Genomic DNA, 18,096 nt, shown 5'->3' on the forward strand with positions numbered 1-18,096 from the left:
TGCTTTATGAATCTGGGTGCTCCTGTATTGGGTGCATATATACTTAGAATAGTTAGCTTTTCTTGTTGAATTGATTCCTTCACCATTATGTAATGGCCTTCTTTGTCTCTTCTGATCTTTAGTGGTTTAAAGTCTGTTTTATCAGAGATTAGGATTGCAACCCCCTCTTTTTGTTTTCCATTTGCTTGGTAGATCTTCCTCCATCCCTTTATTTTGAGCCTATGTGTGTCTCTGCACATGAGATGGGTCTCCTATATAAAGCACACTGATGGGTCTTGAATCTTTATCCAATTTGCCAGTCTGTGTCTTTTAATTGGAGCATTTAGCCCATTTACATTTAAGGTTAACATTGTTATGTGTGAGTCTGATCCTGTCATTATGATGTTAGCTGGTTATTTTTCTCATTAGTTGCTGCAGTTTCTTCCTAGCATCAATGGCCTCTATAATTTGGCATATTTTTGCAGTGGCTGGTACTGGTTGTTGAGTGCTTCCTTCAGGAGCTCTTGTGAGACAGACCTGGTGGTGACAAAATCTCTCAGCATCTGCTTGTCTGTAAAGGATTTTATTTCTCTTTCACTTGTGAAGCCTAGTTTGGCTGGATATGAAATTCTGGGTTGAAAATTCTTTTCTTTAAGAATGTTGAATATTGGCCCCCACTCTCTCTGGCTTATAGAGTTTCTGCCGAGAGATCCACTATTATCTGATGGGCTTCCCTTTGTGGGTAATCCGACCTTTCTCTGTGGCTGCCCTTTACATTTTTTCCTTCATTTCAACTTTGGTGAATCTGACAATTATGTGTCTTGTAGTTGCTCTTCTCGAGGAGTATCTTTGTGGCGCTCTCTGTATTTCCTGAATTTGAATGTTGGCCTGCCTTGCTAGGTTAGGGAAGTTCTCCTGGATAATATCCTAAAGAGTGTTTTCCAACTCGGTTCCATTCTCCCCGTCACTTTCAGGTAGACCAATCAGATGTAGATTTGGTCTTTTCACATAGTTCCATATTTCTTGGAGGCTTTGTTTGTTTCTTTTTACTCTGTTTTCTCTAAACTTCTCTTCTTGCTTCAATTCATTCATTTGATCTTCAATCACCAATACCCTTTCTTCCAGTTGATTGAATCGGCTACTGAAGCTTGTGCATGCATCACGTAGTTCTCATGCCATGGTTTTCAGCTCCATCAGGTCATTTAAGGTCTTTTTTACACTCTTTGTTCTAGTTAGCCATTTGTCTATTCTTTTTTCAACGTTTTTGGCTTTTTTGCGATGGGTTCGAACTTCCTCCTTTAGCTCAGAGAATTTTGATCGTCTGAAGTCTTCTTCTCTCAACTCATCAAAGTCATTTTCCTTGCAGCTTTGTTCTGTTGCTGGCGAGGAACTGCTTTCCTTTGGAGGGGGAGAGGTGCTCTGATTTTTAGAATTTCCAGCTTTTCTGCTCTGTTTTTTCCCTATCTTTGTGGTTACATCTACCTTTGGTCTTTGATGATGGTGACGTACAGATGGGGTTTTGGTTAGGATGTCCTTTCTGTTTGTTAATTTTCCTTCTAACAGTCAGGACCCTCAGCTGCAGGTCTGTTGGAGTTTGCTGGATGTCCACTCCAGACCCTGTTTGCCTGGGTGTCAGCAGCAGGGGCTGCAGAACAGCGAATACTGCTGAACAGCAACTGTTGCTGCCTGATCGTTCCTCTGGAAGCTTTGTCTCAGGGGGGTACCCACCTGTGTGGGGTGTCAGTCTGCCCCTACTGGGGGGTACCTCCCAGTTAGGCTACTCGGGTTTCAGGGACCCACTTGAGGAGGCAGTCTGTCCGTTCTCAGATCTCAAACTCCAAGCTGGGAGAACCACTACCCTCTTCAAAGCTGTCAGACAGGGACATTTAAGTCTGCAGAGATTTCTGCTGCCTTTTGTTTGGCTATTCCCTGCCCCCAGAGGTGGAGTCTACAGAGGCAGGCAGGCCTCCTTGAGCTGTAGTGGGCTCCACCCAGTTCGAGCTTCCTGGCTGCTTTGTTTACCTACTCAAGCCTCAGCAATCACGAGCGCCCCTCCCCCAGCCTGGCTGCCACCTTGCAGTTCAATCTCAGACTGCTGTGCTAGTAGGGAGTGAGGCTCCGTGGGCATGGGACCCTCCCAGCCAGGTGTGGCATATAATCTCCTGGTGGCCGTTTGCTAAGACCGTTGGAAAAGTGCAGTATTATTAGGGCAGGAGTGACCCGATTTTCCAGGTGCCATCTTTCACAGCTTCCCTTGGCTAGGAAAGGGAATCCCCTGACCCCTTGCACTTCCCGAGTGAGGCAATGCCTTGCCCTGCTTCAGCCCATGCTGGGTAGGCTGCATTCACTGTCCTGCACCCACTATCTGACAAGCCCTAGTGAGATGAACCCAGTACCTCAGTTGGAAATGCAGAAATCGCCCCTCTTCTGCGTCACTCACGCTGGGAGCTGTAGACTGGATCTGTTCCTATTTGGCCACCATGCCCGGCTAATTTTATAATTTTAGTAGACATGTGGTTTCACCATGTTGGCCAGGCTGGTCTTAAGCTGACCTCAAGTGATCCGCCCGCCTCAGCCTCCCAAAGTGTTGGAATTACAGGCGTGAGCCACCACGCCCCGTCTTGTGTGGGTCTGTTTCTGAGTTCTCTGTTCTCTTCAGTTGATCTCTATGCCTATCCCTCTGTCTATACCATATAGTCTTGATTACTATAGCTATATAATACATCTTGAAATAAGGTAAATTATTTCCTCTTACTTTATTCTGGTTTTTCAAAATCATCTTAGCTATACTGGTTCCTTTGTCTTCCCATATAAATTTTAGAATTATCTTGTATATATTTGCCCCCCCCACCCAAAGAAAACTTACTAAGTTTTACATAGGGATTATATTAAAGCTGTATATCAATATTGGGATATCTTAACTATGCTGTCTTCCAATCCATGAACATGATATGTTTCTCCATTTATTTAGACCTTGTTTTATTTTTATTTAATTTATTTATTTATTGAGACAGGATCTCCTTCAGGCACCCAGGCTTGAGTGCAGTGGCACAATTACGGCTCACTGCAGCCTCAACCTTCTGGGCTCCCACCTCAGCCTTCCAAGTAGCTGGGAATACAGGCATGGACCACCACACCTGGCTAATTTTTAAATTTTTTGTAGAGACAGGGTTTCACCATATTGCCCAGGCTGGTCTTGAACTCCTAAGCTCAAGCAACGCACCTGCCTTGGCCTCCCAAAGTGCAGGGATTACAGGCAGGAGCCACTGTGCCGGGCCCAGATCTTGATTTTTTTTTAAATCAGCATTTTCTAGTTTTCACTATGCAACTCCTATACATGTTTTGTTAGATATTTTCACTGGGTCTAGCATTCTAGATTGACAGTTCTTTACTTTCATCACATAAAAAATAATGTGCCACTTCCTATTATCTTTCTCCTAGCTAGCATGGTTTCTGATGAAACATGTGCTGACATAGTTTGAGTACCCCTTAACTGAAATGCTTGGGACCAGAAGTGTTTCCAGTTTCAGATTCTTTTAGATTTTGGAATATTTGCATATACAGAATGATGTATCTTGGGGGTGGGACTCAAGTCTAAACATGAAATTCATTTATGTTGCATATACACCTTATACACATAGCCTGAAGTTAACTTTATTTTTCCCTTGGGGATGTTGAATAAACTGTGTTTGACGTGCCTGCATTTTGACTGCAACCTGTCACATGACAACAGGTGTGTTACTTTCCATCTGTGGCATCATGTTAGTACTTAAGAAGTTTCAGAATTTAGGCTGGACATAGTGGCTCATGCCTGTAATTCCAGCACTTTGGGAGGCCAAGGCGGATGGATCACCTGGGGTCAGGAGTTCGAGACCAGCCTGCCCAACATGGTGAAATCCCGTCTCTACCAAAAATACAAAAAAAAAAAAAAAAATTAGCCGGGTGTGGTGGTGGGCGCCTATAATCCCAGCTACTTGGAAGGCTGAGGCAGGAGAATCGCTTGAACTGGGGAGGCAGAGGTTGCAGTGAGCCAAGATCACACCACTGCACTCCAGCCTGGGTGACAGAGCAAGACTCCATCTCAAAAAAAAAAAAGTTTCGGATTTTAGAGCATTTCAGATTTTGAATTTTCTTATTTTTATTTTTTGAAACCGGGTCTTTCTCTTACCCAACCTGGAGTGCAGTGGTGCGATCATAGCTCACTGTAACCTCAAACTCCTGGGCTAAAGCGATGCCTCCCTCAGCCTGTGGCTGAGACTACAGCACCATGCCTGACTAAATTTTAAATTTTTTGTAGAGATAGAGTCTCACCATGTTGTCCAGGCTTGTCTTGAACTTCTGGCCTCAAGTAATCCCTTCACCTCTGCCTCCCAAAGCACTGGAATTACAGGCATGAACCACTACACGCTGCCCAGATTTTGGATATTCTAATTAGGTATGCCCTGTACGCTAATTTTTTTTCCCCTATAGGTAAGGTGTGGCTTTTCTCTGACTGCTTTTCAGACTTTTCCCTTGTATTTAGTTTTCGGAAGTTTGATTATGATGTGTCTTAACATGAATTTCTTTCTGCTTATCTTGTTTGGGGTATGCTCAGCTTCTTGAATTCATAGGCTTATGTCTCTTGGAAATTTGGGAAGTTTCCAGCCATTATTTATTTGAGTACTTTTTCAGTCCCACCCTCTTTCTCTCCCTCTAATACTCCAATAACATGAATCTTTTGTTATAGGCCGGGCTTGCTGGCTCATACCTGTAATCTCAGCACTTTGAGAGGCCAAGGGAGTTTCAGAGCAGCATAGCAACATAGCAAGAACTCATCTCTTAAAAAAAAAGGACTAAAAATAATAATTCTAAAATGTCAGCCACCTTAGTAGGACATTTTTGTATAATGTCATAAGACTCTAGATCTTACTTGTAATCTTCTGTTTTACCTAGCTTTTATTGGCATTGCTCTGCCAGCGGAAGTAGGGATACCACCTCATCATGCCTGGTGGAAGTAGAAGTCCAGGCTTCCCAGTTGGCTTCCTGTGACACCCAAAGGCGGGGAGCTGCTTGACTCTATTTTGAGGAAAAACAGTGTACATAGTTGATCAAACGTGAATTACTGTTGATTTTCATGATAGAATAGCCGCTTAAAAGAAGAACAGATTTGGCACATACGGCATCTACTAAAGGAACTGAGTGAAGAGAAGGCAGAGGGATTGCCAGTTGTAACAAGAGAGGATGTTGAAGAAGCAATGAAGGAAAAATGGAAGTTTGAAAGAGACCAGGAAAAAAACTTGAGAGGTGATTTAGGAACATAGAAAACTATCATAGAGTTGTGCCAAGCTATTTCTTGAATATATTAATGCTTTATTCTTCCAATATGTTCAAAGTGCTGTGAGTGTATTTTAAATGGCATCATTACCACCACAACCACAAACACATGTAGGTAAATGGGCAGGAGAGGGAAATAATAAAGTGAGTAGAGGTAATGAAGCCAAACAAGGAGGTGGAAGAAGGGTAGTGATCAAAAACAGATGAAATTTATCTGACTGTTTTTTGAGATAGGGTATAGTTCAGTCACCCAGGGCTGGAGTGCAGTGGTGCAATCTCAGCTTACTGCAATCTTAACCTCCCGGGCTCATGCAGTTCTCCCACCTCAGCCTCCCAAGTAGCTGGGACTCCAGGTGCACACCACCATGCCTGGGAATTTTGTTCCTTTTTTGTAGAGATGAGGTCTTGCTATGTTGCCCAGGCTGGTCTTGAACTCCTGGGCTCAAGGGATAGTCCCACCTCAGTCTCCCAAAGTTCTGGGATTACAGGCATGAGCCACCACGCCCGGCCTCTTCTGACTCTTACAACAGGACAGTATCCTGTTAAACACCATTACTCATAGTAGGGTTTTGTTCTTTTTCTTTTTCTTTTTTAATTCTGTTGTTTGGTGGTTTCATTGGCTTCAGCTTCAGTTTAGATTTGGGAATGATAAGGCGAATATAACCATGAAAAGTGTTTCCCCCAATATCTCTAAGGGAGCCAAGCACCCCGTTAGGGGGAAATAGGGATTAGAGTTGGGAAAGGGGAAGTTTGGAGAACATGGGTAGTAATGACACTAGGTGCAGGCAATGAAAGACCCAGGGCATACTCTTGTTGTAGGCTTAGGAAATACTATGGTACTGAGGGTAAATCATGCAGTTCTGACATACTTATTTTGAAATTCCTATTCCTTCATTCTAAACTTGCTGCTAAGATTTCTAGGACCACTTTTTCCAAAACCTCCATAAATAACATCCCTGCTAGGAAGCTGGAAAACACGAGAAAGAGACCTAAGTGCTATCATTTGTTAGCCCTTAGGAAATCCACTTATTTCTGGATTTCTCCAAGTGCCTACTTAGCTGAGCACTTTGCACAAAGCAGACCCTCCACTCAATAGATATTTGTTGTTTTGAGTGAAATCATTTCCAAGACCAAACATCAATAGGCAAGTTTCATTTTTAGGGGAGTCCAAAACTGTTCCCATAGACCTCCTCCTACTCAAGTCTCTTCACTGGCAATAGGGATGTCATGACATGGTAGATAGTATATTTTGCACGACTTCTTTCCAAGAGAGTTCTGCTTATGTTTGGAAGGAATACTTTAATAAGTGCCTTGAGATGGGAGTGAGACCCCAAAGGATGCTCAGGTATACTCGCTAAACTGCCTTCTAAAGGAATGGGCCCAGTTAGTTGAGATGTGCCTGTTTATGGTTTGGGCTGAGCATGGGGATGTATCATACAAGACTGGGCCACACTGCATGGCTAAGCACAGTAGAGGAGGACTGGACATGTATGGGAAGAAAGGAAGCTCACAGACATGCAGGAAGAAAGGGAAAGTAAGAGAACAGAAGTGTCTGGAAAACATTTCCAAGGTAGTCACTTTATGTCCCAGGTAGTCCCTTGCAACTCATTTTGGTGTGGAGCAGCAGCAGGTGCTTCACCTGTCAGCTTGTTAGAATGCCAATTCCCAGGCCCCACCCAGCCCTACTGAATCAGAATCTGCATTCTGACAAGATCCTGGGGGATTCCCATGCACAGTAAGGTTTGAAAACTACTGCTGCAACCCTTTTCATCCAACTTTTAGTAAGGACTCTTTCAGCTGCAAGGATAAAAAATCTAACTCAAACTAGCCTAAGCATAAAGGGGATGTCAGTCTTTTCACATCACTTCACACAGAAAGACAGAGTGCTTCTCACCTAGATGCAAGGCCTCATATGCTGTCAGATCTCAGCTTAAACAAACAAAAATCTCTGGGGCATGTGTGTTACTAGAAGGGAAGGGAAAAGGTTCTAAGAAAGTAGAAAAACAGCCACTACATCCATCTCCCTTTTACAATCTTCAGTGACATCTACCAACCCTCCCCTCAAAGGCCAAATGGGGCACAGGCCTGAGACAGTAGCAGTCTGCTCGAATGAGAGCAACTGCCCATCTAGGTTATAGTAGTATTAATAATTGTTTAATGAAAATAACAAGCACCATTTGTTAAGAGATTTTAAATATAGTATCTTGTGGCCAGGCCCGGTGGCTCACGCCTGTAATCCCAGCACTTTGGGAAGTCAAGGCAGGCAGATTGTCTGAGGTCAGGAGTTCGAGACCAGCCTGGCCAACATAGTGAAACCCTGTCTCTACTAAAAATACAAAAATTAGCTGGGCGTGTTGGTGGGTGCCTGTGATCTCAGCTACTTGGGAGGCTGGGCAGGAGAATCACTTGAACCTGGGAGGCGGAGGTTGCAGTGAGCTGAGATCATGCCACTGCGCTCCAGTCTGGGCAACAGAGTGAAACTACATCCCAAAAAAAAAAAAAATTAGTATCTCGTGTACATCTTTGGAAAAAGATGAGTCCTGAGTCCTTCTGGACCTCTGAACTGAAGAATATCACCCTGGCCTGATTGAAACGCTTCAGTCATTCAACAGACATTTATTGAGCACCAACTAATTGCCAGGCTCTGTGCTAAGTGCTGGATTTACAGAGATGAATATAATGTAGTCTTGCCTTCAAAGAACTCTCAAACAAGGTGATATATGGTGATGAGACAAACAGCCATTAAGTTCATTGTACTTGACTCTTTTGTAATGCCTCTTTTTCAAAAATATTCAGCAACATGATATTTGGCCTAAAGATTGAATAGAATATCATGTTTAGCAAACAAAGTTTATATCCTTGAAATAGTTCAATATTTGTATATTTAACTTGGGAACTTACCTATCACTCTGGTTTTACCAAAGAGGGGTGGGAGAAGACATGTTAGTATGACCATCAGAGGCTATTATTTCATACAAGAGAAATCCAAACAAATGAAGTTTAGATGACTGCATCAAACAGTTTACTTACAAAAATGGTTGCCAAGGACCTGGGAAGGACACAAGTTGAAATCACTTTTGCTCAGAGGGTATAATGGCCCAAAAAATGATATTTTACTAATAAAGAATACACATCATATGATACACTATACAAAATAGGACCTTTATTAAGCTATATCACAGGAATGATGTAAACTTGCAGCTTCCTATGCATATGGGTTGTCTATTATGTATTTCAATCAACCATCAAACTACACATCTACTTTATAATCAGAAGTTTAATTTTACTTAGATTTTGAATCAGGATAGATAACAATAGTTTGAATAGTTTAGAATTCCATAAATTTTAGACATCAAATAGTACTTATGAGTTAACAGTATTTTAATATCAGATCTTAACTTCTTAAAACCAGATTGCAACATATAATGGTTACAAGGAAAATAGAAATGACACAGTGTCTTTTTTTCAACAGATATGCGCATGCAAATAAGTAATGCTGAGAAACTATTTCTTGAGAAACTCAGTGAAAAGGAATATTGGGAGGAGTACAAGAATGTAGGGAGTGAACGACATGCTAAACTCATTACCTCCTTACAAAATGACATCAACACAGTTAAAGAGAATGCAGAGAAAATGTCAGGTCAGTTGCAACAAAACTAGTTCTAGTTCAATAAAAAATATCTTTAGTAGGGCATACATTGGTGGAAGAAAAAAGTGTGTACTCCCTGAATCATTCATTACTCTGCTGTCAGCACAAGCAGCTGTGAGCCTAAGGGTAAAGGTGGAGGGAGGAAGCAGAAGAATGATCCCAGGACCACCTGTGAAACTGAGAAGGGGAAATAAAGAAATGGGCGGGTGGGGCGTGGTGTGGAGAAGCCCTGTGACCAACTGACTTTAAGAAAGAAGTTTCTGGCTGGATGCGGTGGCTCATGCCTGTAATCTCAACACTTTGGGAGCCTGAGGCTGGAGGATCGCTTGAGCCCAGAAGTTTGAGACCAGCCTGGGCAACATAATGAGACCATATCTCTACAAAAAAATTAAAAAATCAGTTGGGCATGGTGGCTCATGCCTGTAGCCCCAGTTACTTGAGAGGCTGAGATGGGAGGATCAGTTGAGCCCCAGAGTCAAGGCTGCAGGGAGCCGTGATTGTGCCACTGCACTCCAGCCTGGGTGACAGAGCAGACCTTGTCTCAAAAAAAGAAGAAAGAAGCTTCATTCAATGGATGGGGTCTGTATGTTTCCACACTGGGGGCAGGAGCAATTCCACTAAGATAGAAGTGTCCTGAGGCCAGGTTATATTAGAAAGAGAATTCACGTGGGGCAAGCTAATTCAGCTTAGCCACGCTGGATAGCCAGAATCATCATGGAGAAATGTCAAAGTCAATTAAGTTGTAACCAGGGAAAAACTGGGGAACAAACATGAGATGAGAAGTGGAAAGGCTATAGAGTAGGATGCCATCAGGAGCAATGAAGCTTACCAGGACTGGATATGGACACGATGAGGGCCAGCTGTCTGCTACTGAGGCAAGCATAGTGGCTTCAAAGAACACCAGAGACCCAGACACAGAAAAGTCATAGGACAGAATTAATGGGGGAAATCTGACCCAAAAGAGTTGCTCTGGGTGGATGACAGTCCAGGACCCAGCTGGAAATAGTGCCCTGCATTGTGGAGGGGTTCCTGTGGGTGGTTCCCATGTTCCCCTGTCAGGGCTTTCAGCTTGTGGACCAATTTGTATGTAAGTTTCTCAGCTTAGGGCCTCTGCACCACAGTGGTCATGTAAACTTGGCCCCATATCAGTCTGGGCTTGGAGTTCCAATTTGTCAAAAGGTTCTTCTTCTGAAAAGAGAATGAGAGTGCCAGCCTGCTACTCCCTCTGTCCCCACTCAAATCCTCTCCCACTATTGCCAGTGTCTTATGTAGCAGTCAGAAATATTCTATGCATATATATATATATATATATATATATCTCAGAAATAGCATGCTATATATATGATGGCTCACTTGCTTTTCACATAACAATAAGAACATCCTTCTAAATCAGTATATCTTAATACTGCCTCATTCTTCCAGTGGTTGCATTGTTTTATCATACCCTTTTTTTTTTCCGAGACAGGGTCTCACTCTGTCACTCAAGCTGAAGTGCAGTTGCGTGAACACAGCTCACTGCAGCCTCAACTTCCCAGGCTCAAACGATCCTCCCAACTCAGCCTCCTGAGTAGCTGGGAGAGCAGGCATGTGCCACCATACCTAGCTAATTTTATTTATTTTTTGTAGAGGTCTCACTGTGTTTCCCAGGCTGGTAACCATAATTTTTTTGACCAGTTTCTTACACATAAGCATTAAGGTTGTTTCTAGTCTTTTACTATTACAAATAATGCTGCAATGACTATCCTTACACATATCTCGTTGTCCTGTGACAAATATTCTTGTATTTATGTCATTTCACTTATGTGTATCTCTGAAAGAAATGGTTGTGTGAAACAGACTGTTTATTTTACTGTGATAAATGTGGCCCTCCATAAAGGTTGTACCAAGTGGTACTTCTACATGTATGCATGAGGATACCTATTTTCCCACATCTTCAACAACAGGGGGTGGTATCCAAATTTTTGTTCTTTGTCAGTCTTATGGATAGAAAATGGTATTTCATTGTGGTTTTAATTTCCATTTCTTTTATTAAAAGTGACACTGAATGTGTCTTTTCATAACTTCAAGAGCCATATGAATTTCCTTTTCCATGAACCATTTGTTCACATCCGTCACCCAGTTTTCTATTGTGTTTTGGCACTCTTTACATTTTAAAGAAATTAGCTGTTTAACTGTGATATAAATTGCAAATATTTTTCCCATTTGTCATTAGTTTTTTTGTTTGTGGGTTTTTTAATGAAGAAATGTTGTGCTTTTAAAGTGCCCAACTTATCAGTCTTTGATTTTATGTTTATGAGATTACGAATGAATTCTCCAATAGTTTATTCTACAATTTTTATGGTTTTGTTTTCACATTTAAGTCATTGTTTTTGTGTGAGAGCGCAATCTAACTTTATTTTTTTACCAAATGGTTTTCCAAGTGTTCCAACATCATATATTATCAATTTTTATCCTACTGATTTGAAGTGCTAACTTTATTACACTTTAATTCCTCATGTATATCTGAATCTTTTTCTCTACTCTCTATTCTGATTCACTGATCTGCCTATGCATTTGTTAAACAGTAGAATACTTTTTAAAAGTTATTGTTCTGGTAGTTTCCAAATTTTTAAATATTTTAGCCAGTATTTATTTTACATTTTTAAAGTAGGAAAAGTGATCTTCTCATATAAACTTAACCCATTATCTTGATCAGAAGTTTGGATGATTGGGCCAGGCGTGGTGTCTCACGCCTGTAATCACAGCATTTTGGGGAGTCCACGGTGGGTGGGTCACCTGAGCTCAGGGGTTCGAGACAAGCCTGGGCAACAGAGTGAAACTCCATCTCTACCAAAAATACAAAAGTTAGCTGGGTGTGGTGCCGCACACCTGCAGTTCCAGTTACTTGGGAGGCTTAGGTGGGAGGATCACCTGAGCCTAGTAGGCAGAGGTTGCAGTGAGCCAAGATTGCACCACTGCACTCCAGTCTGGGAGACAAAGACCTTGTCTTAAATTAATGAATTAATTATTAACTAGGATGATTTCTTTGACTTTAAATTTTCATGTAGTTGTATTCAACTTTGGGGTGGTAAAAACATTTATATATTGAATTACTTGCTGGTCAAGCCATGGGGCGCAGCCATAAGATAATGGTTGTTATGGGCTTGTATTATTTTCCATTAGTTTTAGGGACTTCTCTTAACCATCCAGGTAGCAGCAGCCACTCCACCAGGGGAACTATTAAAACATGTTGGGGACCACTAACTGGACACAATGAATATGAGCAAGACTCCTAAATCAATCTATCTGAAGGCTTACTACCATCATCCCCTCTTTTTCTCCTACCTTCTACACAGGCTTCCTTCTTTCATGATTTTCCTGGAATTCTCCTCCAATGATTATGGGGTTTGTGTTAGTTAGACTGCTTTATATGCAAAGAACAGAGATAGACTCAGGCTATTGTTGGGCGCTGGGAGGTTGCTGTAAGTGAAACAGGATATTAAAACTTTTTGAAGTCTCAGTTTACAATGAGGTGGCAAAATGAGATGAGATACTGCCACATAGATTTGCAATTTGATGAAGAAGAAAACCAGTTTCACACCTTTGACCATCGAATTCCAGTCTACACAAGAAGTTAGAGAGGAAAAGGTTGTTAGAACTTAGGGGACAACTTTTGAAAAGAGCTCTTGGTGTGCTATCAGTCCTACTCTTTCCCCCACCGAGGAGTAGGTAAAAGGTAATTCATCCTCCATCTCAAATCTGGGTGAAAGGTCTTCAGAGAGATTTCTCAGATGGTTCAGTATGTGTCCCCTATAGTTTGGGCATTCAGGTCTAGTTTATGACTCATCCCTGAGAAATCTAGGGAATATATGGCTGAGGAGCTAACTGCACTGACAGCAGAACACAGAAGAGATGGCTGTTGCCCTGGGCTGGGCCTGCACTCCCGAGTTTGTCAGGGCAGAGAATGGAGGAGTGTTTCTTGTCAACTTGTTATGAGAGAGTATTGGGGAACAGTCATGTGGAATCTTGCCTGAGACAGCTGACTAGGGTGTTGGGGGCCGGTGATAGGTCCCCAACAGAAAAATAGGGATTTTGTTTGTGTGGGAGGGGAGTACAGAATTGAAAACCAGGGACCAACAGAAAAGTTGTTACCAACTTCTAAGGACAGTACTTGCCCTGGATCAAGGGAATGCAGATGAAACACCATTTGAAATGGGAAGCTTGTCCTCCAAAGAACCTACTAAAACACTCCCATGAGACAATGCATCAGCCTTAAATGCCATCTAGGTCCAGGAAGTGGACATGAGCTTGAGACAGTATCAGTCAAGTGAGAGCTTTCTTACCGTTTTCCATACTCCCTCTTCCCTTCAGCACTGAGAGAGGAATCATGGAAGCTCAAGGCAGAGGAAATGGCAGCAGGCCCAAGTTAGGAAAGGGGATTGGCATAACTTTGAAAGAAGCTTAAATTGTTCCAATATTCTGGACATATTAATTACTTGTTGGAGGACCTTTTGGACCACAAAGAAACCAGAAGTGATAGGATTTACCATATATTTTATTGAGCAGAAGTCAATAGCCTCACAGTATGAGTTTTAAAGGAAAGAGACAAAAATTAAGTTGCTTGACTTCCCAAGAGTAATGCTTATTGGCTGTAACACAAATAGGAAAGGGAAGACTGAAGACAGAATAATGTCAGCGGTGGTTCTAGGCATGGCTCCTCCCCACATTTCTCTCCCCTGATCTGTGACTGTCCCTCTCACTGACACCACTGCTTTGCTCTGCATACGTGTCCCCCTTCTCTTCTACTTCCCACAGAACAGTTCTTGCAGTATTCTCCAGCCCAGTTCTAAAGACAGCTGGTGCCATCATCCACCTCATCAAAGATGACCAACAGTCTTTGTCAATGCCACCTCATGGGTCACCAGTCAGCCCTGGCACAAACTATTCCTCAGTCACCTGCCTTATTCAGCAGCCTCCGCTGAAACCCAGGGGTGGGAGCAGAAAACACTTAGATCTGCTTCCCGAAACTTTAGCTAGACTGGGATATTGGGATACCAGTATAGAAAACAGTTACTAACATATCCAGGCCAAGGCTACTTCTCAATAAAAGGAAAAGGAACCTCAGATTAAGCCCAGGAATACAGAAGGTGAGAGGTTATTACAAGTCATTAGATAACTACAGTCACAGAGCATTTTTATTTTTGTCCTTTACTGGGGCACAGGACAGGGATTCTTAAGAGTTCTTTGTACACTAGCAGTGAATTTTTTAAAATTAGGTTCAAGACTCCTTACAAAAAAGTAACGTTGCTTCTTTGAATGTTACTTTTCTTGCCTATAAAATCAGAGTCCCTAGGTGATCGCCAAGAGGACTTATATTTCTAGCATCTGCTTATCCATGTCTTGTCTAATCCTTACAAGTTCCCTTGAGTTAGATATAATTAGGCCAGTTTAAAGATAAGAAAACAGAGGCCCAGAGAAGTTAACTGCCTTAACCAAACTCACAATGTTAGTAACAAATGGAACAGGGATTTGAACCAAGATGTGTTAGGCCCCAAATCCGTCTGCTTCAAATAGTCCCCTGAATCTGATTCAGTGAGTTGGGGCGGCTCTAAAGAGATTGCTACCTGGCCAGTGTTTCTGCTAGCTCCTGCTCAGTTTGCTCCAAAAGGGCCTGAGAAGAGGCCACTGCCACAGGAGAGGGTCACCACAATGGAGCTATGTGACCCCAGAAGTCAGAGAAGAGTAGATAACAAAGCTCTCAACAGGCCATGGAGGAGTAAACCAAAGCAGAGCCAGACACAGCAGGAAAGGCGGAACAGTGCAAAGCAAACTTTAGCCAGTGCAGTTTGGGGCCAGCTTCTGGGAAGGGACCCCATTAGATGGGATGTCTGAGAAGCAAGGAGTCTTCTGCACAGTCCTAATCTCCCAAGCTCCCACTTGCAGTGTCTGGAGCTTTTACAAGGAGACTTTTACATGCCCCCACTTTCTTTGGCTGCATTCACCAATAAATGATTGTTACCAGAAGCATCATCTGAATCACAAAGGGTAACAATGAGATTCTCACATTCACCCTTGTGCTGAGTACTGCGTTTTTAAGAAGAAAAACGGTCCATACAGTTTTATATGGAAGTTAGAAGAGAATCAAATATGAATATTGCTTTTTCAGTATTAATAAGGCAATAGAAAAAGCTACATCTTTAGTCAGAGTGTATTTGATAATCTATTTTTAAATTATTTATAGCAAAGAATTAATATTTCATGTTATCAAGCTCCAGGTTTTATGGTTTCTTTTAGATGCTAAGAATGTAAAATCCATTATGCTCCTGATCCATTGCAACTTTTAGATTGATTATTGTGTTTTGTAGGGTAGAAGTTCAAATAAATAACCAACATTAAGCCAATGGGCTGGGGTGAATTGAAAAAAGAAATTCCATCAGAAATGAGTTTGAAAGGATTAAACTATTCATGAGATTAGTTTAAATAAGTAAGAAAAATGCAGGCTGTATAAACGGGAATATGTAAGTTGGAATAATAAAGCCTTCCACTTCTTATTCTCTAGATGTCAAATTAAACTAACTCCAAAAACCTAATTAATTCTTGCTTATGAACTACTGCCTCACTCTAGTCCATCTCTGTTAGAGGCAGAAACTGCCCTCTCCTGACCACCTTTTCTGGCCGCCCCACAAGTTAGGAGAATGCTCCCTTTCTCTCTCTCTACTCCCTCTTCCCTTCCCCACCAAAGCTGCCAGAGAAGAGGAAGAGCCAATATTTGCTTTCTGGTGCTGAAGCCTCAGATCACTGCCCACCAAAGACTTGCAGTTTACCAAGTTTTATTTTCTTCAAAATATTTTTTGGCATGTATTGTGTCCCAGGGATACAGTAATGAAAAGATATGGAAGAGAAATGTTTACTTTCTGCTCTCAGCATTTTCATCTAATAGGAGAAACTGCTATGCTAGTACAAAGTATAGATGAGGGCTGAATAACTCTGGCCCAGCTCTCTGGCCAGAGTTCCGGTGGTAGATGCCTTAGTTGGGCTCCTGGTCAATTGAAAGACCAGACCTGCAGACGTCCTTCCCTACAGCATAAAATCCCTGAGGGTTCTGCTTTGGCTGACTTGGTCTGTGAAGAAAATTTTCCCTTTGAAACAATGCCCTAAGTCAGGGGTCCCCAATCCCCGAGGCCACAGACCAATATTAGTCTGTGGCCTGTTAGGAACCGGGCCACACAGCAGGAGGTGAACAGTGGACAAGCAAGTGAAGCTTCATCTGTATTTACAGCCGCTCTGCATCACTTGCATAACTGCCTGAGCTCCACCTCCTGTCAGATCAGCAGCAACATTAGATTCTTTTAGGAGCGCGAACCCTATTGTGAACTGCACATGTGAGGGATCTAGGTTGCATGCTCCTTAGGAGAATCTAATGTCTAATGATCTGTCACTGTCTCCCATCACCCCCAGATGGGACTATCTAGTTACAAGTAAACAAGCTCAGGGCTCCCACTGATTCTACATTATGGTGAGTTGTATAATTATTTCACTATATATTACAATGTAATAATAATAGAAATAAAGTGCACATGTAATGCACTTGAATCATCCCAAAACCATCCCCCTTTCCCACCCAGTCTGGGGAAAAATTGTCTTCCACGAAAACAGTTCCTCATGCAGAAAAGGTTGGGGACTGCTGTCCTAAATGGAAATAAGGTTCTATAGTACTGTTAGTACAATACTGTTGTTTAGCTGTAGAATAAGTTTAGTAAGCCTCTGAACCTGTCCAGAAATCTAGCAGCCATGATTTTCAACATCATTTGTATGGGAAAACACTTTCTGAATTCCAAATAATTGTCTGCCTATGTTATATAAATAAAGCACAACTAATGGGAACATATAACATGGAACTAATAAAACACAACTAACCTTGATTTTTCCTAGATTAACTCATTTGGAGTAGTACAGTTTCCTCATTTTTCACATTGCTGACTACCTAACTCAGTCCCTGATTACCTCCTCAAAAAAAGCTTTCTCTGATCACCCAATCTAAAATTGAGAATTTTAGTTTTTCTTCCTCACACACATCACCACCTGAAATATTATTTATTTACCTGTTTACTTATTTATGATCTGGCTTCCCCATTAGAATGTACATATCACAAGGACAGGGTTTTTTTCTGTCTTAACCAGTAATATTTGCAGTGTCTTACATACTGTTTGGCATACAGAAAGAACTTGATAGTTATTTGTTGAAAAAAGGAGTGAACAAATTGGACTCATCTGTCCAGCTTTCTTATTCTCCATTCTTTAAAGCAGCCTTGCTGTCACAGTGTCTCATAGTCCTTAAGAAGGAATATTGATTACATGATCTCCAAGCATCTTTCAAGGCCTAAAATTTTATGATTCTTTGTTCTCTCAATAATGACATTTGTGAGCATACGAAAATCTTGAGAGGACAGAGAATCCTGTGCTTCATTTTCTGTCTGTCTTTCTCACCTGAGCCTAACTTATGACCAGGTCTATCAACTTTCTCAGCACCCTTACTCCCTCCCTACTCTCCTCTCCTTGTTCTGTCTTTCCTGCCCCAGGAAACACATGCCAAGAATAGTCGAAATCTAGTTAGATGAAGTCAGACAGAATGCTACTCGAATAGATAATAAAGTCTTCATATTTCTGTTGTGGAGTAGTAAGTTGTGTGTATGAAGGGTAGACTGCCACACAAATGCTAAACTGTTTGAAATTCTGTCTTTGGAGAGACAGTCCTTTGAAAATACAAATGTTCTTGTGTAAGAGGTCTTAAACTAATTCACATTAACGTATTAGTAAATTCTTAGAGTCTATCTTCCAATTGGAGGAACTAGATTCTTCAGTAAAAATGTACCCTGAAAATTCAGAAAAAAAAATGTGTAGAAAGGAGAACTGAGGATGATGGAAAATAAAATTTACTGACATCATAGTTTTACCTAGAATCAGCCTTGATAAGGCTTTTAATTTTTTCTTTTTTTTTTTTTTTTTAAAAGAACACTATAAAATCACTTTGGAAGATGCTAGAAAGAAAATAACCAAAGAAACTTTGTTGCAACTGGACCAAAAGAAGGAATGGGCCACACAGGTATAATTCAATTTTCTTAAAAACAGAACAAAACAAACATTTTCCTACTATTTTTCCTTTGGGTATATTATAG

General features: G+C 41.5%; 1 protein-coding gene across 1 annotated transcript in view; it reads left to right on the plus strand.

Moving 5' to 3' along the window:
* Positions 1–18,096, plus strand: part of CCDC83 (coiled-coil domain containing 83) — a 112,604-nt gene that overhangs the window by 63,717 nt on the left and 30,791 nt on the right. The window contains exons 4-6 of the mRNA XM_074014992.1: positions 5,100–5,262; positions 8,765–8,932; positions 17,932–18,023. Coding sequence (XP_073871093.1) covers positions 5,100–5,262; positions 8,765–8,932; positions 17,932–18,023 — 423 coding nt within the window. The remainder of the gene's footprint in view (positions 1–5,099; positions 5,263–8,764; positions 8,933–17,931; positions 18,024–18,096) is intronic.

The sequence above is a fragment of the Macaca fascicularis genome, chromosome 14 (genome assembly GCF_037993035.2).
Source record: "Macaca fascicularis isolate 582-1 chromosome 14, T2T-MFA8v1.1".
NCBI lineage: Eukaryota > Metazoa > Chordata > Mammalia > Primates > Cercopithecidae > Macaca > Macaca fascicularis.